General features: G+C 49.8%; 8 protein-coding genes across 8 annotated transcripts; 5 read left to right on the plus strand and 3 right to left on the minus strand.

The window, feature by feature from the left end:
* Positions 1–649: 649 nt before the first annotated feature.
* Positions 650–2428, minus strand: PtrM4_079870 (DUF4045 multi-domain protein; the record flags this gene model as incomplete). The annotated part of the gene is made up of 2 exons (XM_066106405.1): positions 650–2199; positions 2248–2428. 2 exons carry the CDS (start codon positions 2426–2428, stop codon positions 650–652), a joined length of 1731 nt encoding a protein of 576 aa, XP_065963343.1.
* A 477-nt stretch (positions 2429–2905) lies between these two features.
* On the plus strand, positions 2906–4299 carry PtrM4_079880 (Tymo-45kd-70kd domain containing protein; the record flags this gene model as incomplete). The annotated part of the gene is made up of 2 exons (XM_001940867.2): positions 2906–3598; positions 3661–4299. The coding sequence occupies 2 exons, from the start codon at positions 2906–2908 to the stop codon at positions 4297–4299; spliced, it is 1332 nt and encodes a 443-aa protein (XP_001940902.2).
* Positions 4300–4658: 359 nt separating this feature from the next.
* Positions 4659–6913, minus strand: PtrM4_079890 (poly polymerase 2 ADP-ribosyltransferase 2; the record flags this gene model as incomplete). Its single annotated transcript, XM_001940868.2, has 5 exons — positions 4659–4781; positions 4854–5765; positions 5819–6169; positions 6217–6551; positions 6634–6913. 5 exons carry the CDS (start codon positions 6911–6913, stop codon positions 4659–4661), a joined length of 2001 nt encoding a protein of 666 aa, XP_001940903.2.
* A 3092-nt stretch (positions 6914–10005) lies between these two features.
* On the plus strand, positions 10006–12874 carry PtrM4_079900 (PepP, Xaa-Pro aminopeptidase; the record flags this gene model as incomplete). The annotated part of the gene is made up of 3 exons (XM_066106406.1): positions 10006–10108; positions 10157–10301; positions 10357–12874. 3 exons carry the CDS (start codon positions 10006–10008, stop codon positions 12872–12874), a joined length of 2766 nt encoding a protein of 921 aa, XP_065963344.1.
* A 3537-nt stretch (positions 12875–16411) lies between these two features.
* Positions 16412–19122, minus strand: PtrM4_079910 (Dimer-Tnp-hAT domain containing protein; the record flags this gene model as incomplete). Its single annotated transcript, XM_066106407.1, has 3 exons — positions 16412–17567; positions 17702–19011; positions 19105–19122. The coding sequence occupies 3 exons, from the start codon at positions 19120–19122 to the stop codon at positions 16412–16414; spliced, it is 2484 nt and encodes an 827-aa protein (XP_065963345.1).
* Positions 19123–20164: 1042 nt separating this feature from the next.
* PtrM4_079920 (uncharacterized protein) lies at positions 20165–20647 on the plus strand (the record flags this gene model as incomplete). Its single annotated transcript, XM_001940872.2, has 1 exon — positions 20165–20647. One exon carries the CDS (start codon positions 20165–20167, stop codon positions 20645–20647), a length of 483 nt encoding a protein of 160 aa, XP_001940907.2.
* A 1557-nt stretch (positions 20648–22204) lies between these two features.
* PtrM4_079930 (uncharacterized protein) lies at positions 22205–22429 on the plus strand (the record flags this gene model as incomplete). The annotated part of the gene is made up of 1 exon (XM_066106408.1): positions 22205–22429. One exon carries the CDS (start codon positions 22205–22207, stop codon positions 22427–22429), a length of 225 nt encoding a protein of 74 aa, XP_065963346.1.
* Positions 22430–24529: 2100 nt separating this feature from the next.
* Positions 24530–25942, plus strand: PtrM4_079940 (F-box multi-domain protein; the record flags this gene model as incomplete). Its single annotated transcript, XM_066106409.1, has 2 exons — positions 24530–25505; positions 25554–25942. 2 exons carry the CDS (start codon positions 24530–24532, stop codon positions 25940–25942), a joined length of 1365 nt encoding a protein of 454 aa, XP_065963347.1.
* Between the last annotated feature and the right edge of the window lie 699 nt (positions 25943–26641).

Raw genomic sequence — 26641 nt, forward strand, 5'->3', positions numbered from 1 at the left:
TAGCACGATATGCATGCCTACCACCACTATTCCAAGGTCCTCGGCGCAATGGGTATACATCAACCAGTTGCATACTCACCCCGCACCACCTACTCTTGATATACGCTGGAGGTACTCAACAGATACTATACTCTATACAATACGCGCTATCATGGTCTGTATGGCATATATGTCTCCCAAGGCCACCTCAAGCCCTTCAGCGGACATGCTCGTATACGGAAATGGCAGTACCGTGGGTACGATACAATGGTTATTTGGGGGAGATCGGGAGGCTCTAGCGAGGTATCTTTGGTGCATGAGTGCTCGGAGCATGGGTGGGTGGTTGTACAATGATGGCAGTGTGGCTTTATGGTGGGGATAACCGCTGGTGTAGGCTGAAAGGGCTTGGTGGATTGTGTCAAAGGCAGTAAAGTAGTGGAATATATTGCGGTGATTCAGTTTCATTATCACTATACCGCAAAGAATTTGGAGCATAGTATCAAGTATGCAGCAGAGATACCATGATATGTCGATATCAATGTCTCACAGCACACCCAAGAGTCCCTCTGTACTCACGCTCATACAGAACACTAACAACAACATACTCTGATTTCCTAAAAGATACGTAAGTGATCACACATAATCACTCGTAGAATGCCTGCCACAGCTCTCACAGTCCCAACCCCTCACCTTCTTCCCCATCCACATCATCTCCACCAAACCCTTCACTCCCCCCATCATCACCAACATCAAAACGCATAAACTTCTCATTCTTCGCTTCCGTGCCCCACTCCACGACCTGCCCATCCTGAACCTCACAGTCCTTGAGCACTGTCTTATCACCATCCTTGGCATCACCGCCCTCCATCTTACACCGTCTGCCCAGGATACAATCGGTCAGTTGAACGTTCGGGCCAATCTCGACGCCGTCCATGAGCAGACACCTGAGCAGGCGTGCACCCTCGCTGATCTTGCAGTTGGGGCCGATGACGGATTCTTTAATGTTGGTCTTTTCTTCGACGATGACGTTGTCGGCTAGGAGCGAGTTTTCAGCCTCGACGCGGCATTTGCGGGGAATGGAGTCTTTATGCGCGATTTTGTGGGCATGGGCGAAGGGGGAGGCGGCGCCGCGGCCGGCTTCTTCGATGGAGGGGAGTTTGGCGAGGCGAAGGGAAACGGTGAGGAGGAGGTGGGAGTCGTCGACTCGGCGGATGAGGGGCTCGCTGGGGCTGGATGGCTGGACATAGGCTAGGATAGGGGGTACGACAAGTTTGGAATCTGTGGTAAGGGATTTTGCGGATTCAGGTATGCTGGACGACTTTGTGACTCTGGAGGCGAGGGGGGTGGGCGCGGTTGTATCGTCTGCCTTGTCGCCGCCCGAGAAGGTTGTGCTGAATTTGGAAACGTCGATTTCTTCTTCGATGACTTGCGAGCCGTGGTCTGACTCCTCGTCTTCTCCTTGGAGTATCTGCCGCAGACCTAGCTTCTCGCCCAGTCCCTCCTGCCAACCTGCTTTTGCCCACCAACCTAGGACCTCCTCGCTGATGCTGTCAAACTTTTCGTTCTTCTTAATCATCTCGAGGACCCAGTACGGAAAGATGTAGATGTGCGCGTCGCGGTGTGTAGTGAGCATCTTTATCCGCGCATGCTTTCGAATGAGCGAATGCCGTAGTGGGAAAGTCTTGTTCTCTTCTGTAATGTCGTTGAGTGTGTCCGTGGGCACAGAGTACACTAGCTTGGAGATGTTGCGGCGCAAAGAGTCTGTGGGTACTGGGACGGTCGGTGTCGGTAACGGTGTTGTCGCAATGAAGTCCGTCTCTTCCTTCTTCCTGCTGCCCTCGCCCTTGGTCTGGTACCAGACTCCCAACCCTCCTCTCCTACCCAGCTTCTCTCCCCCAGCGCTGAATGGGATCTTTCCGCCATTGTGATCAAGACCACCGCTCGCTCCTGCAAATCCACCCTGTTCAACCATCCACGCATCGGCCAGTGCTGTGCCGTCTAGTTCGCATACAAGATCGCAGGGAAGAACGATGAAGTCGCCCTTGATGGCGCTTTGTATCTCCGGTAGCCGGAACAGCTCGCCGGTACTGGTCTGATGTGAGAGGCCTTTTGGCGCCAGTATGTCGGGCTTGGGCGAGGGAAGTGTTGTGAGATGTGGGTTTTGCGACATGGCAGCCTCGATGACATCTAATGACTCAGAGGGGGTCACGATTGTGATATCTGTGGATTGTTAGTATCAGTGTATTTGTATGCATCTTGAAGTCTTGCCTGTGACTCCCATGCGGTAACACCATTCCAGCGGATACCAGACCATAGGCCTGTTCGCAATAGGTAGCAGCGCCTTTGGTATCTCCTTGGGCGTCGAGGTGAAGGTACTGAATGATGCGCCGGGACCGCACAGGATCAAGGCCTGGAAGCCCGGTGCTGGGAGACTCGTCGCATGAGGCATTGTGAAGGTGGTATATGGAGTTAGGCTCGTTGAGTGCAGGAAGTCGCTATGTGGTCGAGTCCAAGATGTCAAAGTTGCAGAAACTACCCCACGTCGGAACAACGAAAACCCTGTAATTCACACAGTGCCGTACCGTACCGTACCGTATCGTATAGCTAAGCACTCTCGTGCTCCTGCAGGTACCCTACCCAGAGACCAGTGTGGGGGTGACTCTTCTGCTCACCCCGCCTGACAAAAAAGCATGCCATGACTCGCGGCCTGTCACCTCGGCAAGGCCCGCACGTGTCAGCCACCATCAGCAGAGCTCTCCCCCCCCAGCCACCAAATGAAACCAGAGCAGGGAAGGGCGGCGCTTGCGGCCTCATCATCCAAACAAACCCACTCTCCCCCGAAATTCCCTCATAACATTCATACCCCGACCTTTTACGAAACGAATCACGACTCGACATAGTATGGCTTGAGGAAGAAAAAACAAGCATGTCATCTTTCAACTACGACCGTTACGACCGCCGCCAGTCCTCGTCGCGCAACAACCGCTCTGCCCTCGGCTTCTATGTTCCTCTCATCCTTACTGTTACCGTTGCGACTGCTGGTCTAGCTGCTTGGGTATGGAGTTCGCGTGAGGATAGCCGGGATTATAATTCCGACGACGATTTGTCTTATGGCGAGGACTCTGCGCAGGAAAGAAGGCAGGGCAGGTCCGCCGTAGGCCGCGATGTCTCGGGCTTCTCGGCTGCAGAGGCAGGCGGTGAAGGATGGGGTGATAGTACCCTACTTGGCCGCGCACATGGCGTCATCCGGCGTACACCGTCGCCTCAGCAGCTGTTCGACACTGTAAGCAAGAAGACGGCGGCGGGCTGGGCGGCGGCAGGTGCAGCTGCTGGGGCCGCCTTGGCCTCGATCCGCGAGGAAGACAGGGACGAGGCTTTTGGCGACCATTCGCGATGGAGCGAAGAGGCTACGCTGAGGAGGAACGTGGAGGCGCAGGGCAGAGACAGCGGTGTGGCAGTCGATACGCACACGAGGAGCTTTGCCGAGACTGTGCGAAAGGCCGAGGGCAGGGGAGACAAGGACTGGGGGAAGAGGAGGACAGTTGTGCTGGTTGTCAGTGCAGAGAGCTTGTCAGATATGGACCATGACAATGAAGGCTCATACCGTGAAGAGAATGCCGTAAGTCAACCAATACTCTATCCTGTCCGTCATGTGCCAAAGACTAACAATAACACCAACAGACCATCCTCTCCCACCTCCCCAACACTGATTTTTCGAAAACCAAGCTCTTCGTCCTCATCTACTCGCCCACAATGCGCTCGCGCCCCCAATCTCGTGCAAACTCCCGCGTAAACTCTCGTGCAAACTCGTCGTCGCTCGGCGACTCGTACTCAGCTATCAGCACGCCTGGCGATGAGCTCCGCTCCATGGATCCCGTCGTCTTCACCCCCGCGCCCAGCACCCGCGGCTCAGATAACTCGCTCTGGAACTCGCTGCACTCTCAGGCTGTGCGCTTGGTCGAAGACCCAACTATGGTCATGCCTTTTAGCACACAGACTGGCTTTGTGCACATGGTGCGACACCTCGGCCCGGATCTCGTGTATGTTGTCGATGCTCTGAGCGGTGTCAACGGACAGAATGTCGAGGACATTAGGAAATGGGTGGGCCAGACGGTGGTCATCGTAGGAGGCGACGGCACGGGTCTCGGTGGCCTTGTTGATACCGACGATGAGAGTCCGATGCGCAAGGGCAAGGAGAGCGAGCATATCGTCAGGTGGTGGCAGATCACCGACATGGTTGGTCTTGGCAAGGGCGTTGAAGTCGTGGATGCCTCCCGCCTTACAGACGACTATGAGCGGAGGGTCGGTGGGCGCGAGTAGACTGGTTTGTGCTTATCTTGCTCGGCGTTTGACGACTTATCCTTATGTTTATAGCAATCATGTGCAAAACCTGTACCTGATCAACGACGAATATACCTCTGTTACTTTACTGCATGTCCAACTCACTGCCTGCACGAAGTAGCCACAACCGTATTGAACAAAGGAGAGATCGGGAAAAGAGTAAACATGATGAAGATACATATCATTGCTAGACTAAGACGCCACGTAATCCATTTTAGACCGTTCCCAGAGACGCCGCTAGGAAAGACCTTGGACGCCCGAGAATGGAAGCCATTACAAACACTGCGACGCGTACTAGCGTATCATACCTCTAACGAGGAGCTACATGGTTGGGCTGTCTACATTTGGACGCGGAGCAGGTATCGGAGCTTGACTTGCGCCACATCATACGCGATGTACTCGTTGTACATGAGATACGCGTTAGGAATCATGGTGGGACCTGGTGGCATCGAAACATCGGGCTATTGGAGTGTTAGCTTGGAACTCATGCTCCAAAACGGCATTGAGGCAGAAAGAAAGAAGAGAATACTCACCATCATACAACCAGCGAGGGTGGGATTCAAGCACCCTGCATCCTTCCACTTCCTGGGGCCTGTCATGCCCATACCCCACGTGCTGTACATGCCATTCTTATGGGCATCCTCTCCGGCACTGTATGATGCATCTGTGAGCTGGTGCATGGGATTGCCCAGTTCTGCTTCGCAAAGAAGAAGTAGAGCTGTGTTTCCAGAGTTGTACGAAGCGCAGTAGTTGGCCGACTTGGAAGACATGTCGGCGAGATAAATACCCTTACCGAACATGTACCCAGACACGGGAGCTTCAGGAGGCGCGATGCGTAGACCTTGGCCCAGAATACCGCCAAAGTTGGTGACTCGGGAACCATGCCACAGCAAGCGGCGGTTGCTGGCAATCTTGGAGAACTTGCTCTTGTCGAACCGCTCAAACTCGCCTTTGCGCTCGATACGGAAGATGTCCTGGACAGCATAGTTGACCGAGTGAGTATCTCCCTTTGATTTGTTAAGGTAGTCGTCTATCTCGACAAACTCGCGGCTCTTGTGATCAAGGGGTGTCATCTCGTTCATGCCAAGTCCCTGGAACTGCTTGTCAAGCTGGTGGACTCCACTATCATCCTTTAGCTGACTCTTAAGCATTGCAGCGGTCTCTTTCATGTCCGATAGACTCTCGAGAAGCTCAATCTCCTTCTTGAGGGCATCATTGGTCTGGATGACTGGCGGGCGATTGCGACCAAAGTTGTGTGGAATGACAGAAAGATAGACGTTGGACAAGTGTTGGATTTCAGCTTCAGATGCACCTGGCTGATCAATCAATTCTGACAGGTCTTTGAGGGCCTGGAAACCCCGTGCAATGGTGCCTTTGCTGAGCTTTCCGAGTGGGAGCTTGTTGGCATCATAGTTGAGCGCCGTCATGGTCGCATCGAAGTAGGTCTGCTTCATGTTAGCTTCAAAGATATTCAAAGATGTGCTTGGACTAGGCTTACCTGATTGAATATGAGCTTCATGAGGTCTTGGGTAGGCTGGTCCAGGGTACACTTGGCTGGCTTCAAAGCACTTTTTCCCTCTTCTTCTGCGCCAGCTGCTGCATCACCATCGTCATCATCGGCGTCATCTTCCGAGTCAGGATTGTAGGAGCGCTCAACATAGGCGTACTTTTTAGCTTTGGGTTGCTCACCGCGATCTGCCCACTTCAAACCGCTCTTATCCTTGAACTTCTTCTCAAAGTTATTGATAGCATCATCCAGGGTACCATCGCCTAACTCAGCGTTTTGACCTCGCTCACCGACGCGGCCCCAACGCGTCCAAGTGGTGTACATATTGCCATCGGTTAGCAGCTGGAAGAGTTAGTAGTGTTTGGAGCCTCTTGAAGTATAGTACGAACCTGGATCTTGTAGAATTTGTTGTTGTTCGCCGACGAGTTTGTCTGATTGAGGGAGGCATCATAGATGGTACCATCGTGGGCAACGTATACCCTCCAGCTAGCCCGTGGGCAGTATTCGTCTACTTGGATCGCAATCTGTTTCGACTTCGCATTCTGACCGTCACCAACCTTGGCATTTTCCTTGATCTTGGGCTTCTTGTCCTGAACAGGTGTTGGTGAAGGTGAGGACGCTGCTCGCTTCTTGCCTTTCGCCTGCTGCTGAGATTGCTGAGACGGCTGAGCAGCCGCTGGAGCAGCTGACGAGAGCAAATACTGCGACTCATCCACCTTTGAACCTAAAAAATGATTTGATTCAGGACTTTGGCAGTTTGGGAAGCATTTGTCCTCTGATGATGCTCGGGATTGGATCATATTTACCTGAAGACTGGCAAGCGTCGAGCCACCCCAGGGTCACAACTGGGACACCATGAGTGGCTGCTGCATTGACCTTGGTTGAATTGCTTTCATAATCCTTCTCTGTAGCAATCAGATGGGTAGTGTCAGACGTGACGCTTAATGCAGTTGAGGCGCCGAGTGCAGTGAGACGCGACTGCACAGCGGTTTGCGAGGTTCCTGAGAAGCGCCCCGACGTCGCGATATTATAGCCACTCAGCGGCGGGGCAGCTGGTGCAGCTTTTGGTACAGCTTTCCGAGGCATTGATGTGATCTTGATGCAGTCTGAATTTTTGAATTGCGGGAGATGTGCTATAGCGCAATTAGAGGAAAGGACTGGTATTTGAGCACTTCGCTCAGTGCGACGTCAGGCGTCCCGAGATGAGCGCCCCGAGACGACGGTTCTATGCGAGGAGGGCGTACCCTTAGGCATCAGCCCCTGAAGTAGCCTAGCGCGCATTTCTGCCTACGCGAGATCGACGCGCTTCCACATGATAAGATCGGAGAGCATCCGCACTTCTACTTCGGCATCTCCACACTCTTCCTTCTTACCATCATCTCCAAAATGGCGTCGTTACTTTCGATCCCTCTTGAACTACTCGTTGCAGTGTCCGCCTACCTGCCCACCGAAGACTTGGGATCGCTTCGCCTCACTTGCAAGCAGACCGAGAAGTCGCTCTACGAATGGTTCTCAAAAGAATTCTTCACCAAAAAGCAATTCATGCTTACGTATACGAGTCTTCAGGCTCTTGTGGACATTTCCAACCATGTTAGCTTCTCCAAGAAGTTGGCACATGTCATCATCGGCGTAAATGTCTATGAGGAGATGCCACTACGCTTCAGAGATTCGAGTGCCGCTGAGCGCTACATCCAAGGCTACGAAGATCAGCAGACACTCACAAGTACGGGCTTAGACCGGGAGATGCTCACTTGTGCATTTGAACGTCTTGAAAACCTTACCACTGTCGGCATTCGCAACTTCGACTCTGCAAGCCGGGTCAGGGATGGCAAAAGCTGGGGCTCTTGGGGCGCGACGACTGTATACAAGGAGACGGGAATTCAACTGAGAGCCCCTAGTCATAACTTTACCGAGGCACACCAAGGCGGAAGCAACCCCTTTGCACGAACTTTCTCTGTGATGCTATATGCCCTGGGTAAAGCCAGGCGACAGCCTCCTGAGTTTGAAGTTCTATTGCGCCAGGAAGGGCTGCCGGACATTGCATTCTCACTACCGGATTTCATCCGGCCCACAGTCGAGCCCGTACTGCAGCATATGACAACGCTGTTGCTGAGCTTAGACTTTACGACGCGGAACCTTCACACTCACAGCAACGGGATGAACGCAGATCCAAATCCAGGGCGTTTACTCCGGCGTTTTTTACGCTGCACACCGAATCTCACACATCTCCGCCTGAACTTCCTAAAGCACCAGGTCACCAATAACGAGAAGTTCCTGAGGTGGCTGGGCCAGCCAGCGCCTGCAGCTCATTTACTTGACGCAGACTTCACCGACCCCCCTGCAGTTGCTCTGTCGCGTTTGAACGTACTAGAGCTTGGCCTGCTAAGCACTAATGCTCAAACCCTCGTCGACATCATTACCAAGTTCGCGCCGACCCTCAAGGACGTGAGCCTCTGGAGGATGAATCTCGATGAATCCCTCCGCAATCGAGCTGCTACAGCATCTCCTGATCACAAGCCAAACTTCTGGCGTGATTTGTTCATTGCTCTGTCCAAAATTGGACCGCTGGAACTTACTCACATCAAGGTTGGTATGCTGCAGCAAGGGCATCTATTTGTGAACTTCAGGGGTGGAGACGATGATACGGACGTGCAGAAGCTGAAGGAGCACACAGGTAAAGATATGAAGAAGTTCTGGAGTAAGCTACAGGATGAGGTGTTTGTGCAGTGGCCTGCTCAACTTTCTTCGGTGTCGGATGAAGACTTGGATGAGGATATGCATGAGGATGAAGATGTCGATGACGAAGATGACGAAGATGACGAAGATGACGAAGATGACGAAGATGACGAAGATGACGAAGAGTGAACCGAAGTTCTTCTGATCACTCAATTTCACTCGCCATCTAGAACAGTCGGATATTGTGGTACAATACTACCCTTTTATGTATTATGCTGCCTTGTACAACTGCCAGTGCACATGATGTTGCAAGGCTAACACCGGATCTTCTCTAGCTCGTCTGGCGAGCAAATGTAGCTGATAAGAAGCGGTGACAGCCCTTTACATGTGTTCCAAGTCTAGACCACATTTTGCTAGCTTGTAACGGAACTGTCATTCCTAGTACGGTGTGACAAGCCGTCCGCAGCCTTCACATGTGTTCGCAAATGACTCGCTTTCTCCGCTAAAACATTGTTCCAAGCTCGATTTTGGACTTGCTAGATAGATATCGGATCTTTGGGCGACTGATTGTATGGCACTGCCCAAAAGATACCGTTGATAGCGCATACAGCAGACCGCAGGCACACTCATCGCGACTTCATACACCTGACCGAGCGGGGTCATGTGCTAAGCTGCCTGTGAATTTCTATCTGGATCTTTCCCACGATTGCGATCGTGTGGTGCATAATAAAACGAAAAAAAACCCCCATATGACCTCGCAAATATATCCAGGGACAAGGGACCTTCCTTTCTTGACTTCGCAGCTATCCATAGTTGCGGTCTTGTTCAGACCATAACACTGTGCTAATGGCCCAGATGAATCACGGCAGATATCACTGAAACTATCCAGACGAAAACATTCCGGTACTCCACGAGCTGACCATCTATCTGAACATGGTACGTGTGACGGTATCCCCGTAATGTTGATGTCGCGACCGGTGACCGGTCAAGGACCGTTAGTGGCCAATCAGCGCTCTTGGCTGACCGCCCTGTCGCATTTCTCTTCTTTTTTGCCTGGTCGATCCGAAATCGGTGAATTTCGTCTCGTGGTACCCATGGAACCCAATGAATATGCTGCAGCCAGGCATTGAAGCTGCGAATCCTGCGAGTGCACGTCGTCGCACTGAATGGGCGTTTGGGTAGCGGGGTTGGGCAGGATACGTCAAGAGGACGCGGGGTCGGACGGTTCGCATAACATCATCACGTTCCCCTTTTCGGTGAATATGTTGTCAGCAGGCGAGGCATCTAGTTAGACAGGTATCAAGGGGCCAAAAGCCTGGGTTTCTTCAGAACAAGTCAATGTGGTGGTCGTTTGACCGGAGCTTGGCGTTGCAGGGATCACTCTCCAGGGCTGGCGTACCGGTGAGGTGGACCTCCACACTAAAACACTGGCTTCGTCTCCTTCTTCGAAACCTCAACTTTCGCTTTCGCAGCCTTTCTCCGGGGTAGGACGACGTAATAAGATGGAAGTTCTCGATGCGACAGGTCTTGCGGAGCGGTTAAGATGGGAGGACAACGACTACTTGCTGCATCTCAAGGCTGAGACTTCCTTTGATAAATATCCAGGTCAGTTATCAAGATGGGATTTGGTAGATTCATGCTGACATTGTGCAGCCAAACAACATGCGCGTAGAGTGCAGGCAGAGTTGGGCGTTGAAGATGGGTTGATCTATCTTCCAGGCCAACCGGCGAGGAACAACGAAGACAGCGACATGCCAGCGCCATTTCGGCAACGGCGATACTTCTATTACATGAGCGGGTGCGTTGAGACGGTATTCCCATCAATCAATTGCACGAGTACTGATGATATGAAGTTGCGATGAGCCCGACTGCCATCTCATGTATGATATCCGACGCGACGTATTAACATTGTTCATTCCGCGCATTAAGCCTGAGCGCGTCATCTGGAACGGTCGCGGTTCAACTCCAGCAGAGGCGCTTGCCAAGTACGACATTGATCAAGTCCATCACTCGCAAGACCTTGCATATATCATCCAGAATTGGGCTTTCAAGCATCAAAATACCGGCATCTACATCCTGCATCCCTCATCACGGATACCAGGCTGTGACAACCTCATGCCTCGCATCGATTCCCATTCGCTCCAGCCAGCCATGAACTTGTGCCGCATGATCAAAGACGATCACGAGATCAAACGGATCCGGAAAGCAAACGACATCAGCTCCCAGGCGCATCGAGAGGTACTGGCTAACATCCAGAAGTACAAGAACGAAGCGCAAGTTGAAGGTCTGTTTATGGACGTGTGCATATCGCGGCAGGCAAAACAACAGGCTTACGATCCCATCGCTGCATCCGGACCAAACGCCGGGACCCTGCATTATGACGCCAACAACGAAGATCTTGCAGGCCGACAATTGATGTGCCTGGACGCTGGGTGTGAGTTCGAGTTGTACGCAAGTGACATCACCCGGACATTCCCGCTTTCAGCTTCGTGGCCGAGTAAGGAAGCAGAGAACATCTACAACCTAGTGCAGCGCATGCAGGAGACATGTATTGAACGACTGGAACCTGGCGTAAGGTATCTCGATTTGCACATCATGGCTCATCAGGTCGCTATTGATGGACTGCTACGTCTGGGCATACTTTGCAATGGAACCAGGGAAGAGATCTACAAAGCTGGCACAAGTAGGGCATTCTTTCCCCACGGTCTCGGGCATCATATCGGTCTAGAGGTTCATGATGTGGGCCAGGCGGAGTTGATGAGCGTGAGAAGGGGAAAGCCAGTATACCAACAGGCACCATCGCTATACCCGGAAAACTTCCATGACCCCGTCTACGACTCCGAAACTTGTCACGCGCCTACGGATCCACAGAGTAGTCACCTCGAGGAAGGCATGGTGGTCACTGTCGAGCCTGGAATCTACTTCTCGGTCTATGCTCTACAGCACTTTTACCTCCCGTCGCCCATTCACTCCAAATTTATCAACCTTGAGGTACTAGAGCGCTATCTCCCTGTCGGCGGGGTCCGCATCGAGGATGACATCTTAATCACCGCCAACGGTCATGAGAATCTGACCACAGCACCAAAGGGTGAAGCGATGCTCGACATGATCCGACAAGGAAAGCCAGGCACGACTGACGTACTGATTCCGAGCCCAACATATTCTAGAAGGATGCGCTCTGAAAACAATACACCCCGTCTATGCGCTCCCGGTATATCCAAAAATACCCTCCGGCCTCTACTAACACCACTTGCTCGAGCGGCTACTTTGCCTACGGAGTTCCGACAGCAAGACGACTTCGACTTCGAGCCTACAGTCGGTCCATCGCTTTTCTCAGGATTCTCGCGCGCTATGACCACAGAGGAGAAGATTCAGCAGTGGAAGCAGAAGCGCGACTCGGTACCAGTGGCACTAAACCGGCCAACAAAGGCGAAGAGCCTATCACCAGTTTGTGGTGAAAACACTCCAAACGTCCAACATGTCTATATGAGCACTGCTTCCGACCTTGCCTCCTTTTCACAATTAAGTGCGGGATCCGGAAGCACTCCTGTATGCAAAAACTGTGGGATTCTCGTCCAAACTTTGGATCGACTGCGGCAAAATCTCTCATCCTCGGTCCAGACCTCCCCGAAACCAATGGCAATGCCTACCTTTGAGCCTATTCAGAAGTCTCCTACCTCAGATCAGAAGCACAGAGAGATGGCTTGTACGAATTCGCTTTTGGATAAAGTTCCTATTGGTCTATCGAATTGTGTCGTTAGCCCCGAAGAGAGGCGCCGGAAAGCCCAGTCCAATCGCCACCATTCTCGTTCAAAAACAACAGGCGAAGCAAAGTCGCGCTTCTCTATACGATATACCCCCACTGGAATGTCACCTCTAGTGCCCTCTCATGATCCACACAGCATGACTCGACGATCAAGCCCGGAGCGCATGCAGCCAGTCACTCATGCGCCAATTGTTCCACCGCGTCATTTGACCTACACGACCACCACGCCTCAGTCACCGGCCGAAGATCGCGTCATTTCAGCTTTGGCTTTACCTCGAAAATATGCTGAAATAACAGCTATGGAAGCCTCACAACAAGCAGGACAAGAAAAACTAGACACACAGCGTACAAACCTTGATGCTGTCCAGGATGAGGGTCGAAAACTCGTCATACGTTCTCGTCACCGGCTCATACCACAGTCTTCAATGCCAGTCCTCATGTCTCAGAATCCATATCACCACCATAGCACCCGATCTCACGCCAGAGAAGTGAGCAATGCCTCCAACAAAAGATCGATCATTGATAGTCAGCCGACCGAGCGCCGAACGCGACCGGAACGCCCAGCACGCGACTATGTTCCTGGAGATGAGTTTTTCACACGCTAGGCGGTTGCCTGATTATTTACGTATCTCCTTACAGACGGAGACATGGTAGTGGTATCCCGTCTCTCTTCTTTCCTATCTTGAAATTACTCGGTGGGAGGGTCTCTTAGCGACTGCGGTCTAGGAATGTACGTTACCTCTTTCAGAATACACCTTGATACCTCTTTTATACGTTATGACGTCAAGTCACATCTTTCACGGTTCATACTATAGCCAATAATTATGGTAGCAAATATGAATCTTTCAAAGTGCACCCCAATACCAATGCAGTGATGTCAGAAATGGTGGCGTTAGCAATCATTCTAGCTTCCGTCTATGCTGGTAAGTAAGGCAAATATTTGCCTAAATAACAACCAGACAATCCAACAATTCTCGCGGAATGCATAGACTTCTCCCTCGTCGCACTATCCCGCCCGCCTGTCAAGTGTCTCACGTCTATCTCCTAAGGGACATCCGGCCGTTGCGTGCACATCATGGCGAACTCTACAGGGCCATTTCGCTTCTTCTCCTTATCGCGTGAGCTGCGCGATGCAGTGTACGCCGATGTGTGGCCCACGACCGCAAACCTGTATCACATAATGCGCAAACCAGGAAATATTCAGCTTGACTTCGGTTTCTCCTACAACGTTGAAGACAATCCCCAGAATCAAAGCTCTGTTATCCCATGTGGATGCGCGTCAATCGCCTGTTTCTCAGCGAAGCAATACAGCAATTCTACCGAAACTTTCACCTTCGCGGCCACGTCCCAGAGGGTTTGTTGACTACGAACTTTCGTTTTGGATGCGTGGAAGATGCAAAGAGTGAGAGAACAGAGGCATAGGAGGACTTGAGATAACCTCCGCAGGACGGCCCGCTGACACAAGGATATATCCTCGACGCTGAGCACTCTCTCGTTTTGCCATAAAGATGATCAAAACATGACCTACAGATCTCCCTTTCCTGAAGAAGTTCGGACGTGGTCTCTTCGATAAGAACAAGCAGGAATTTTATCATATCACTTTCGCCATCACGACTGTGTACATTTCCAAAGCTCCTAGAGTTGACCTCTCGTCCTTTAAGACAACAGGGTTTAGGCTAGACAAGTTGGTTGTTAAGGTCGTGTTTCCCACCTATTTCAGGAATTATGGACTTTTCCGTGTTATGGGAGGCTTTAGACTACTCGTTGAAGTTGAAGTGAAGAGATTAGGGTGCGTGTTAGTGTGTAGAAAGGCAGAGATCAAGATTAAGAGGGGATGTAGCCGGAGCGCCATATGCTTAGGTGTGGAAATCACTAAACAGACCAAGAAGTAAGAAATCTTGATTAGTTTTACCAGTTAATATGCGTATCTTATACAATCACCAGGTTTTACTTACGCCTATCACTATCACGTCGCTTCGCCAATCGTGCACGGACACTCAACATGCTAGCACAGGCTGCCTCTATATAACCCACCTTACTTTCATTAGCTATTCAAAAGAACAACGCAGTCAATTTTTGCAACACCTCAAACAGTTTAACTACTTGACATATCCCCTTTTTACATTACTTGACGCCTCAACCAGAGCTACTAAGGTAGCCTAAGCCAACTCGTTAACGGAATGGCATCTCAAGCCCCCACCGCGGCTCCCAAAGCCCCATTTCGTTTCCTTGACCTTCCTCGTGAGCTTCGAGACATGGTATACCACGAACTATGGATGACCTCGGGCCCGCTCGAATCAGATCGCCTGAGCGCCGGGTAACAATTACCGCGACCTACGATAACTCAGAGAGTGACAGCATGTACGGCATCAGCTACCCACTGGATTAGACCCTAGTCAATCATCAGTTCTTTAAAGAGGCAACAAACCAATTCTACCGAAATCACACATGGACGGCAGAAGTGAATGGAGATGTGGGCAACCCCCTGATCACGATCCATTCGGAATTGGGTCTCAAGGATGATTTTGACGACATAATATATGCTATGGAACATCATTTCGAAAATGCTCCTGCACTTTCAGAAGACAGGAAAGTAGAACTAGAACCCCTCCGCATCGGCATTGATGAGCACAGTCCGCAACAATCAATTAAGTGGGTCCTAGAAGGTTCAGATTGGATTGATTGATTACCGCTTTAAGCCTAGTAGTTACCTATAGGAGTTTAAGCCCTACCTAGATAGGTAAGTGGGTCTAGGAGAGTGACCGGATTGAATTGATTGTTGCGGAGTCTATTGATGAGTCGATATACACTGGGATGCCTATACTCAGCAAGTCCTAGCATAGACTTAGCACTGAGGAGGGCGATAAGGTGCTCCACATCCAGTTTGGGATTCCATCTCCCCCCAAAAGTTACTGGTCTGCTGTAATGGATCTCTCTGGTCTCGAGATCCCAGGCTTCCAGGTGGACATATTGAAGATGAGGGTTTTCATTGGTAGCGACATTGTTCCGTCATTCACATGTGTATCAAAAAGCATCTTGTAAAGAAGCTGAAAGCTGAGGTTTGGTATGTCAAGGATGGGTATCGTCAGAGTCCGCAACAATCAAGCGATAGGCAGATTGATTACCTGATTAGGTCTGTCACGGACCAGATAGTGATCTTTCGAGGCCTAATCCGGTAATCAATCTGCCTATCGCTTGATTGTTGCGGACTCTGGGTATCGTGATACGTTAGATGAGAGAAACTCTTTCCGCACATTGGAGGCATGCTGTATGATCTGAAACGCTCAAAAAACGTCAACATTTTCCATTAGCAAGTTTGATCGGTCGGAATAATGCGGACATCGAGAGTTTTGGACTTACTGTAGCCTTGACAAACTCTGATTTCATGCCCCACATCAATCGTGAACTGAGACTATATAAGACGCTCGGGACATATATATCTGCCTGAGGACCTTGTATATATTTTCCATCTATTGTATATCGCAGAAATCGACACATTTTCATCTTTTTTCCGAGACATGTGCTTGGAAACAACCGTTCATACGACCACTATGTCTTTTCCAGCACCGAATCAGCATAATTCTGAGAACTCATACGCTTCCACATGCATTGAAGGAATATTTTATATGTACTGTGGCGGTTATGAGGAGAAGCAGATCACGTTTTGGTGGTCTGGTGCTGCTTCCTCACTTTATTGAGCACCTCTTACCTCAGCTGGATCATAGATACGTCATGTAAACAGACCCTGCTGCTGCCTTCGTAAAAAGGCGAGCAGACACAAAAACAACACATACAATATACTCTGATTACTGCCTCGCGCGGACACACTTTGATTGACTGCATATACTGCAACATGTACTGTGGTGGACTTCCGCCGGTGGATCGACTGGTGATCGACAACTACACTCAGATGACTTCTGCGGACATTGCCGAGATGCTAGCGCATGCAGGGCTGGAGCCGCTGAATTTCTACCAGACTCCGCAACAATCAAATCAATCAATCTTAAGGTTGTCGATTGGTTTGATTAGCTTGCGGCGACGCTGCTGATTGATTGCGGATTGATTGTTAGGGTTTTTGAGCAGATTGATTGCGATTGATTGGTTGATTGGCTGATTGATGCTAAGAAGTAGTATACAGGGGGTTATGGTGTTGTACTCCAGCCTTCTATATCGTACTGTTGTACAATCTCCTCATCTTTGACGTCACTCCACTTATCTTCATCATCACCGTTGTTGTACAAGCCGTCAAAGCCAGCTCGTCTCCACGAACGTACAAGCTGAAGGGCAGCAAGTAACTCGCTGCCAAGAGCTCGCCGGCGCGGCTCAAGTAAATCGCCAAGCTCGCTAAAGAGCCTCTCGCAGTCGCAACTAGATGCTGGTATCGTGAGTATATCAATCGCAAACTGGCTCAAACACGGGTATTTTGAGCGTAATTGAATCCAGTACTTGACTGGGTGGCCATCGCTAAGATACTGTTCGCTTGTCCACTCTGGCTCTTGAGTTCTCCAGCGCTCGTACTCATCGTCGTGGGCAGCCTCTACCTGAGCCTTGTTGCGCCGTACGAGGGCGCCAATCACATCATCTATTCCTCTATGCCTTGGTTTTGCAGTTGTTTGAGATAGAGGACGTGTACGTTGAGGCTTATACGACTGCCAGAGCTGCAGGAAGCCAGCGTTGGCTGATGTTAGCCATTCTGGCTTATCCACCCAGCTGTTCTCGCAGTAGTATTTGTAGTATGGATGGAGGCAGGTAGCAGCGTAGTATGCTGGCGATCGATCGAGCTTGTTGTAGTAATCGTTGGCCTTACTCCAGGCGGCGCGGAGGTTAACAAAGAGGTGATCTTCAGGCGCATCAGGTGGGTTGAAGTCAACTTGCTCGTACGAGCGCGTACGGGCTTCGAGCGCGCCAAGTACGTATTCAAATACAGGAATAGTCTCATATATAGCGCCGTATTTGCCTGCCTTTCCGCGACCCTCAAGCTTCTCCGTAGCAAGCTTAAGCGGCTCTAGGCAGTCCTGATACTCTGTTATCACCGCCCAATCAGCAGCTGTAAGTCCTGTTGATCTCATCCAACTAGGTGCTTCAGGGAGTTTATTGCCACGTTGACAAGCGCGGCGATCTTCAAGGGAGAGTGCGTTAATGTAGTGCTCAGCGTAAGAGTTGTATGCTGCCTGGAGTTGAGTTGCGCGTTTGAAGGCAGCGTAGTAAGAGTTCCAGCGTGTAACAACAGGCTTCACAGGCTCAAGTACGTGGAGGCGCTCTCTAGCTGGCAACTCGGCGTTGGCGGCGGTTTGGAAGCTTCGGAAAATTTCGTGTTGTTGAGGCGTTTTTTATCGCAGTAGACAAGACGTCAACAACTGCATATGAGAACTGCGTTGATTGTCCTACGGAGTAGATACACAAGGTTATATACATGAGATGTGCGTAAGCACATGACGGCAAAGGAGTGAAAGTGAAGGTTGTAGAACATTCGGCCAAGAAGCATCGGGCCGATTCCAAGAAGGGTAGTCCTGAATGGCAACATTTTTATATGGTTGATAACGTCGATAAGTACACCTAAGGGCCCTTCTTGACGCCACTCCTGCATGTACACCTCCTCTGTTTGGAGCTGCTCGTCGTTGTTGTTGTTGTACGCCTCTTGATTGCTGCCAAAGATAATTGCCTGGCCAATAAGGTTAAGCGTGTGAGGGCCGCAGCGGAGGCGTCGGTGAGCAGCGTTGAAGTCGTACGCGTGGGCGAGCGAGGAGACTGCAGTATCGTTGTTTGCAGCATTGTCGAGGACGAAGTAGCCGAGTTTATCACTCCCAATACTGTATTCTTGGAGCGTCTTTTTAATTGTATCAGCGATAGCATCACCAGTATGAGAGCCTGCGAGATGTGGGAGGGCGATGGGGAGATCTTGTATCACTCCAGAGGCGTTAGCAAAGTGTGCAACGACTCCAAAGAATCCACGCTTGCCACCCTTTGTCGTCCAACCATCAAAGCTTATGTGGATCTTGCTTGCAGCTTCTGACAGAGCGCAGACAATCTGTGGCTGCATATATTGGAAGAGGCGCATTGCGTAGGTAGCTACACTGCGAGGACTTACCCACAAAGCTGCCTCTGCCTCTGGGTTTGCAAGGCTAATCATCTCGCGAAAGGACGGCCTTGCAAGTAGCTCCATTGGCAAGTTGTTATCAAGAAGGCAGAACACTGCAACTTCACGAAACTGCTGGATGTTGAAGTTGCCCATCGCGTTGGCAGCCTCTTGAGAGACTGCAACACCAGTCTCCAGCGTCTGTCGTAGAGAGAGTTGCTGCCCTGTTCTTCGAGGCTTCAGGCCGTCTTTTGTAAAGCCATGGCCTCGTTTCTGAAGGCCAAGATGAGCTGCAGCTGAGGAGGTGGCCTTTGATACGTCAAAAACTCCACTGCCGCCAGTGTCAATGACCTTGTGGATGTGGCAGTATTTGCATACAAACCACACTCGATTCTGATCGTAGAGCTCAACAACGCGATATCCATGTTGAAAGATCCAACTCTTGACGCGCCGCCCAGTTGTAAGAGGCTTCATGAACCGAGGGAGGCGATCCCAGTTAATGCCGTCAAAGTTATCGCCATTATCAGGCTCTGTATCAACACTAGCCTCTGTTGTTGCTGCTGTACCAGCCTGGCTGCCCTCAGCCGCACCCTCCTCCTCTGTTTGCGACTCGAAAAATTGCGACTCAAACGTTGTGGCCTGGCTTACGGCGGCGCCAAGGGTTTCCTGAGGCGACAGCGATCGCTGAGATAGGACAGAGGGCCTTGATAGGCGCGCCCGTTTGGCGGCGGCGGCGGCGGCAGCAGTATTGGTGGGAACTCGAGAGCGTTTGGCCATCGTGGGCGATACTAAACACTAAAGAAAAATGTCTGTATAGGTAGCTAGGCAACTAGTGTTGTGTGTAAGGGATTATTAGGGAACTGAGTGAGCGAAATCGTTGTTGTATTAAGAACAGCGAAGGACTAGCTATATAGGTGCGGGGTGAAGCCTAGAAGAGGCTAGCCCCTAAGCAGAAGGAGCTAGTCCTATAAGAGGAGAGCTAGCTGGTGAGAAGTGAATGCATAGAGACTGGCTTGCCCGGCCGACAGGGATCACAAGCTAAGCGAGATAGGGGTCCAAGATAACTATCTTCAACACCAAAAACCTTCTCTTAATACGACACTACTCGCCTTACAACTCGTTAATAATAAATCAATCTAACTAATCAAATCAATCAATCTGACCTTCGCAAGTTGATTTGATTAGCTATTTTGAAAAGCTTAGATTGAGTTGATTGAGTTGGTAAAAACTCCAAATGACCAATCAAATCAATCAATCTGACCAATCTGGATTGATTGTTGCGGAGTCTGATTTCTACAATCTAACGAAAGAATGGCTAAAAGCGCAGTGCTTGTTTTACGGTCTTATATCACCTGAATCCGCAGAATCACCATCGAAGGACGTCATTTTCGCAAGACTGAAGCAGAATGATAGCAGCTATGGCAACAATATCTCTCCAGTAAGTTTCCGCTTCATACGTGGAGTATACTTGTGCTAAGTTTCATAGAATAAAGCTGCTGTATTGGAGATATTCCACAATCTGGAGGAACAATGGGCGTTGTCGTTCCCTCAACATCAAGCTTCGAGGGCTTACTATGAAAACAAGATACTGCATGTTGAGAATGGCTGTTGGTGTTTTGCTACGCACTATACAAGAGATCACGATTGGATAGAGACCCCCACGGAAGACAATTGTTCCTCTGTGACAAAGCGAAAGCTGGAGGTTGATAAAGACGCCAAAAGTGAAGAAGACATCAAGGCATCATCACCAGAGCCAAAACTACAACTGCCCTTTCGGTCTCGCACACCGTCACGCTCCTTACGCAAGAGACAGAGAAAAATGTCGCCATCCCCAGAGCCCGAGAATTACGAAGAAGTCGTAACATATACGTACGCGGAGCAACCTTCCGAACCACTGCCAGACACTGAGGGCGTCGACCAGGACAAAACATCTCCTTGTGAAGCTGAACTATTACCATCCCTATCAGCACCGCGGGCCGATTCATCAGTAGTAATTACTGGAGATGTTTTTCTAGACATGCTGTCATCTTACTCGCATTGGCACTCGCTCCTCGAACTGAGAGACTACTTTTACAACGTGACAGCCACATATATGATATTCACAGAAGCATTTCAGGGCCTGGGTGCTGACAGTCTGCGACGTAGCATCAAGATCAACTATCTCAAAGGACATTCGACAAAGTTTGGCGTGCTTGAAGCCTATCTTGACTTTGCTGTAGTTGAAGGTCCAGTAATCCTAGGGCTCGACAAGAACTTCACTGCCGAGTATCTATGGGCAACTGCAAGTGATAGAGAGCTTTAAAACGAAGAATCAAGGAGAATACATAGGGATGCAATGACTGCTTTGGATCGACGACCGGAACGTATCTCAAAAGACGGCCGCCATAATCTGGGTACACTCCACAGGCTACCACCTCTTAACATCGACCTTACACGTGCGCCCAGTTTCGACTTCCAGTCACGTGTACACATGTCTTGCGATAGATGGAAGAACATGGGGATAAGACATGCCATCAAATCTGGGCACATCAAGTTCGACTTGCATTGCCGACGGTTTGAAGGGTGGATTGATTTTGGCGGAGATCATAAGAAAATGGTTGGCTTCAAGGTCTGTGTCAAAAAGAACTCGGATTTTCCAGTGACATGGTCAGACGTGCCTACTAATATGGTGAATGGTACGGGTACACGGTCGTTCTTGTGAAGCTCTGTAAGTACAGACCCTAGACGTCAGAGCGTAATCTTACAAGGACAAAAACCATTGGTCGCAACAGCTAACTTGCTTAGGCTAGGTTTATTTTGTGCAAGTTCATAGGCCAGCTGACACTACCAACGTGCCCCGGAAGCTATCCAGCTTTGCGGTGTCTGTGGATGGACTGGATCTAGGGGTCCTTTCTTTTCTAGTTCCTGTCTAACACATCATGCGCATTGTATGTTATGGCACAACTTTCTTCAAGACCATTCATTTAAAAAACAGTAATCATGAGAAAATTCTGCCGAATTGTCGTGTATGAGCATCGCTTCCTACTCGCGATGCAGACGGCGCGTGCTTTCGGCCCACTTCTTTAACTTACCCCGCTTTTCTCCGTTTAGCCCTCGCACCTCCCACGAGCATAATCCGCATGCATCGATGTCTCTCGATGAGTGTCTGTTTTCTTCCCCTCTTAGCATCGCACAAGATTTCGTAGGCATACGATACACAGCGCACTTCTGGCAACATGGCGTCTCCTGTTGTTGACGAGCGAGCCGAACGACCCTCTCCAATGCGAAGCTTACAATTACGTGTCTGAAGCATCTTTGGGAACGCTGAACTCATTTGGCAGCGACTTCGCCTTTTCCTTATTCTCATATGGAATCCAGCCTTTAGGGAAGACTAGCAACGCGGATCCGATGCTCGCGGTCCCCCGTAGTCGACGTGGAAACCCTGAGGCGACTTCACGATTGGATCACATCTCATGGTGAGACAGGGCTTTCTATCGTGACCTACAGTGGCTTGTGCGAAGTCGATCTCCGTCAAGCCTAGCTCTGGCTGCTATACCTGCACTGTGCGGATGCGCACGCCTGCTGTTGATGTTTGTGCGGAGATGCGATGGAGAGCCGAAGAGCGTAATATCAGCCCATGCACCCCGGATACCTCGTCTTCTTCTTTACACTTCCTCTTCTCCCCAACGTTTTACTATTGGCTTCAATCTTCTTCGGTGCGTATCTCGTGCCAATTAATCTACTATATTCTACTGTCGCGTGACATCTATTCCCTTACCAACTCGGGTTCTTGCTCGGCCCCGAAACGCTATCTTACGCCCGCTACCAAACATCAACGTACATTCCTGCCTCCCGCGAGACCCAACGACAAATCCACACGATGCCAGCCTCAACCCGCTCGCTCGAGACCATAGTACTCCAAGCGCATCGCGCGAAAGGTGTCCGCTACCCAACGGCGACACAAAAAGAATGCTTTAAAACGTGGTACTCGTATGCGCTTCGCCAGGGCGAGGTGCGCAAGACAAGTCCCAAAGCTATCGAAGAACACGGCAGGCATTTGAAAGAGGTGCGAGAGGCGGCACCCGGTGGAAGAACATATATGTAGTCTCCGTGAGTATACATATTCACTCTATGCCTTGGGAACGCCGCTTACGCCAAGTCGCAGACCCAAAGAAATCGCTATTTCTAGTCGCTTGAAGCGCATATCTCGGTAACGCGTCGGTGGAGATGAAGTGTGCTGACGATTCAAATTGTACAGCAGCTTCGAAGCTGACACAGTCCCTATGCTGTTGGGTGCGACTTTGATAATTTTATTCGCGAGTGTTGCTTGATAGGGGCCTGGGGTGTCCGCCATGAAGTTGATGGGGCTGATCTATGAATATCATCTTACTCTCAATGTCAATTACAAGTTCTTCTGCCTAACCCAATTATTGTAGCTTCTTCATTGACTCCTGTTATGTTTGTGGCCTCAACACCCACGGAACGAACTTCTGCGGTTCGTGTATGACTGGATCATCCAATAAAACGTCCCCAAGTACAACGATCGTCAAATCTGTGTCACATTTTCTCACGGTACCGGTATAATGGCAAACCAGTTTTTTTTCTCTCATATGTCTATATCTATCGATGCACGCAACCCTGCGATAATTTCCATCATCGCACTAACTTTACGTCAGTCCTCACTTACAACTCAAGAAGTGTTCCATCTATTTCCAAACGAAGGTATCTTTGGTTGCAGCTTTTCAACGCCTACCCATGGAGCTCATCATGTTGATCCATGAGTACCTAGAGCCGAATGTAACGGATATCGCCAGCTTCCGCTTGACATGTAGACACATCGGATTTTACAAGACTAGTTACACAACTCAGGAGTATATGGTATACCAGTGCTTTCTTATACCGCACGAATGTAGAATATTTCGTCTTGCCAGCCTAGCATACAAGGAAGTAGTGGGCTACGACGGCAGTTGAAAAGCTATATCGAACGCTGTGAATAAGTTGATTTTCGAAGACGTTCACCGTTTCTTCGCGTTTTGCGGCGTACTTAAGTTGGTCTATTACCGCAATATGATACAAATTCTGTGTAAATGGCGGAGAATGCCCATTAGACTTCCGCTGCATTTGGGGAGACAGTTGGGCATTATAAGATAAGGAAGCGCTCTAGGATTGCTATTTCCAATCATCACATTACAGTGGACATGTTGTTGCTTGTAAATGCCATCCCACCTGATGAGCGACTTGAGACAAACTACCCTTTCCAGAGGATGTTAAGCAATTGCTATGGCACTCTATGTTATCTGCGTAAGCCTTCTTACACTTTGCAGCTGAAATATCATGATAAGATTCTTGCAAACAGCGAAACTGGGTCTCAACTTATAGCGAGTTGCATGCCTAGCACTGAAGTTGTAGTCATTACCGTTGTTAGTGATCCTTGTAATCCTAGTGCATCTCAAACGCTTCGGATGTTCCAGCCGCAATAATCTGGCTAGCAATCTTGGACATATCACAGCGCCGGAAGAAATGTGGGGTTATGGTCATAGGGTTCAGATAGCACGTATGATGTCATGGACAGAGGCTAGGTCTCTCTGTATCTGATCAGGTATGGGTTGAAATTTCCGGTACTCTGGACACGATTTTTGGTACATCCACTACGAATACTTTGCGCCGAAGCAACTATCTAGTGCTGTTGGAAGGTTCCGGTTGAGCTACCGATACGCAGACCAGCCCTCTCAACGCTCCATGGTTGAGGTACCGGCTGCAAACTTGTTTAGCTAGCGACCTGCCCTGGTCCCGGCGTCTTTCTTCCGTGATTGTCGGAGCGGTTGTTTGGAACGTTCCGAATTCCGAATTCCGAGGCCCTCCACCGTTACCACCTCATAATAACATGAGAGCACCTTTGAACACATTGGCTATGCAAGAGTCTGTCCTTTCAACGTGGAACACAACAGCGGCTCGAGGTGCGGCAGGAAAACAAAATTGATGTGGATCTTAGGTGCGAAGCGACCAGACTTGCGCATTAGTGTTTCTTTCACTATGGCACACGTGGGTTCCTCATGTGGTTGGTGCTAGAAACTTTGGTAAGGACCCTGGTCCTATCCATTATCACACTCACTAACAAGGCCGTCGTCAAGCGCTAAACACGAAAATTGTAACCTCAGGCCCGTATTGATCGTGTTGACTGCGATTTCCACGATAACATTCTACAATGGCTACTACAGGCGAATCAACGACCGTACAGGCAGGTAAAAGTCTATCGTTCAGAGACTTGCCGCTCGAGTTGAAGGAGATGGTCCTTGACTATCTGAACAACATCGAGGATGTCGCGTCTCTCCGGCTCGTGTGCAAAGACATGGTCCCTTGGGAGTTCCTTTGGAAAGTACCCTATCGGATACTGTCGATGAAAGAGAGCGCCAAGAAGCTTTGGCAGATCGCAATGACACAGCAGAGATTCACCAACAACGGCATGTGTCGCAACGCTTTACCGGAACACCTAAGAACTATCGTCTTCGAGGCCGCATTGCCATCACGCACCTCGAACATTGACGTCGCCACCGATGATATCGATCTCGGAGGATCCTGCGTTCATACGATCATATCTGATGTCTTCCATACTTACCACGTAAAACGCCACGAACAACTGTGTAACCCAGCGATGGGAAACATCATTTCTACCGCCTTGCATAACCTGGACTCCATCGCTACGATGATGTATCATCCTTTCCATCCTTCACGATTGGACAAAGATCCACGTTCTGACCAGGATCGGCGCAACCTTATTCTCGCTAGCAAAGGAAAAGAAGCACACGAGTTTGCAAATGCAATGTGGATGAACCGTAACATAACGCTCAGAAACCATACAAAATTTACCGAATTGGTATACCTTATGATCTTTCACGATGCCATCAATGCGGTCTTGCGCAACCCTAAGCGGAAAAAGAAGCTTCGTGTACACATAGAAACCAAACTCAATAGCGCACTATGTCGACCCAGGACCTCTACGCATCCAATTCCCGTGGATCAGCTTGGAGACTTTCTCGAAATTATCTACAGTGGCAGCAATCATACGGTTCCTCAGTCCATGCAAGCGGATCTCTCCATCCTAAGTTCCCAGAGACTTGGAACAGGATCGCTTTACGCGGGCTTGAGAGAATTGAGCATCAGTGGGACTGGCTTATGCAAAAGTACCTCCATTCATATGGGAGCTTTAGGTCATCCCGATTGATCCCCAGACTGGTCTCGTCTCCAGAAGCTACGCCTTTCACATACGCAGCAAACTGAGCAGTCTGCATTGTTTCTCCAACGACAGAGCTTCGCCCTTGAGATTCACAACGTCTATTGGCATGACCGATCTTTCGAGCACTACTCTAGGGGATCTTCTCTCCAGAGTGTCAAGGCTTCTGGAATATTCGTTTTTGTAGTTACAAAGCCTGTTCTAAGCCAGGTGTATATCGTAGTGAGCGATCAAGGCGAGGCTGCTAATCTCGCGCAAGAGGATCAAGGGTATTTCAGGCTTTTGGATCGGTCAACAGCGCGGTTTGCCCGGCCTGCTGATATTGAACGTTACATGATGAGTGGTGGTAGCTATCCAGTACTGAGAAAAATCTGGGGATATAATTAAAGGAAGTGTATTGGGGGCTTCAGAGTGAAGTTGTTTCTATTTTGCGTCGATCGGTTGATGTATAGGCACTGTAAGACTCATATGCTCGATCGAGGCTATGTTCTCTTTTTCTAAGTTTCTAGTGTGTTTCATAATAGCTGCAATCAAAGATGTTCATCTCTTTGTATGTTCCAAAAACCAAATGACGGCTTGTAAATGCCTCGATACCTCCACATGGGGTGCCAATGTACCTTTCCATGTATTCATCACAAATGCTACCGACAAACCCAATCTATCATCTTCTAAGAGGAACAATATAGTGATTATCTCACAGAAATTTCCCCAGTAAGCTGAGTCTCTGACAGGCTTCTGAGATGTGATGATAGAACTTAGTTTCAGATCTTACAAACATAATCTGTGGGTCATCGCACGGTCCATCTATTTCCAATTAGGCTGACAAATCTCTCATTATACAAGCATAAGTCAGAAAGACAGGAGAAGACAGCCAATTGCCATTCGAGGAGCGGGCCGTCATTCTTGGACCGAGGTTCTGGATGCACGTCATGCAGGTACCCAACATCGAGATCACGGGTGCGGGGTATGTTTCTAAGCTAGTTATCCCGTAAGATCATAGATATCCCCAACATGCACATATCTGGACCCTGTTCTTCTCATAGCCCTGCATTGTTTCAACTGAGAATTTTACAAAATTGAATTTAC

This window comes from Pyrenophora tritici-repentis, chromosome 3, assembly GCF_003171515.1.
Source record: "Pyrenophora tritici-repentis strain M4 chromosome 3, whole genome shotgun sequence".
In the NCBI taxonomy this organism is placed as follows: domain Eukaryota; kingdom Fungi; phylum Ascomycota; class Dothideomycetes; order Pleosporales; family Pleosporaceae; genus Pyrenophora; species Pyrenophora tritici-repentis.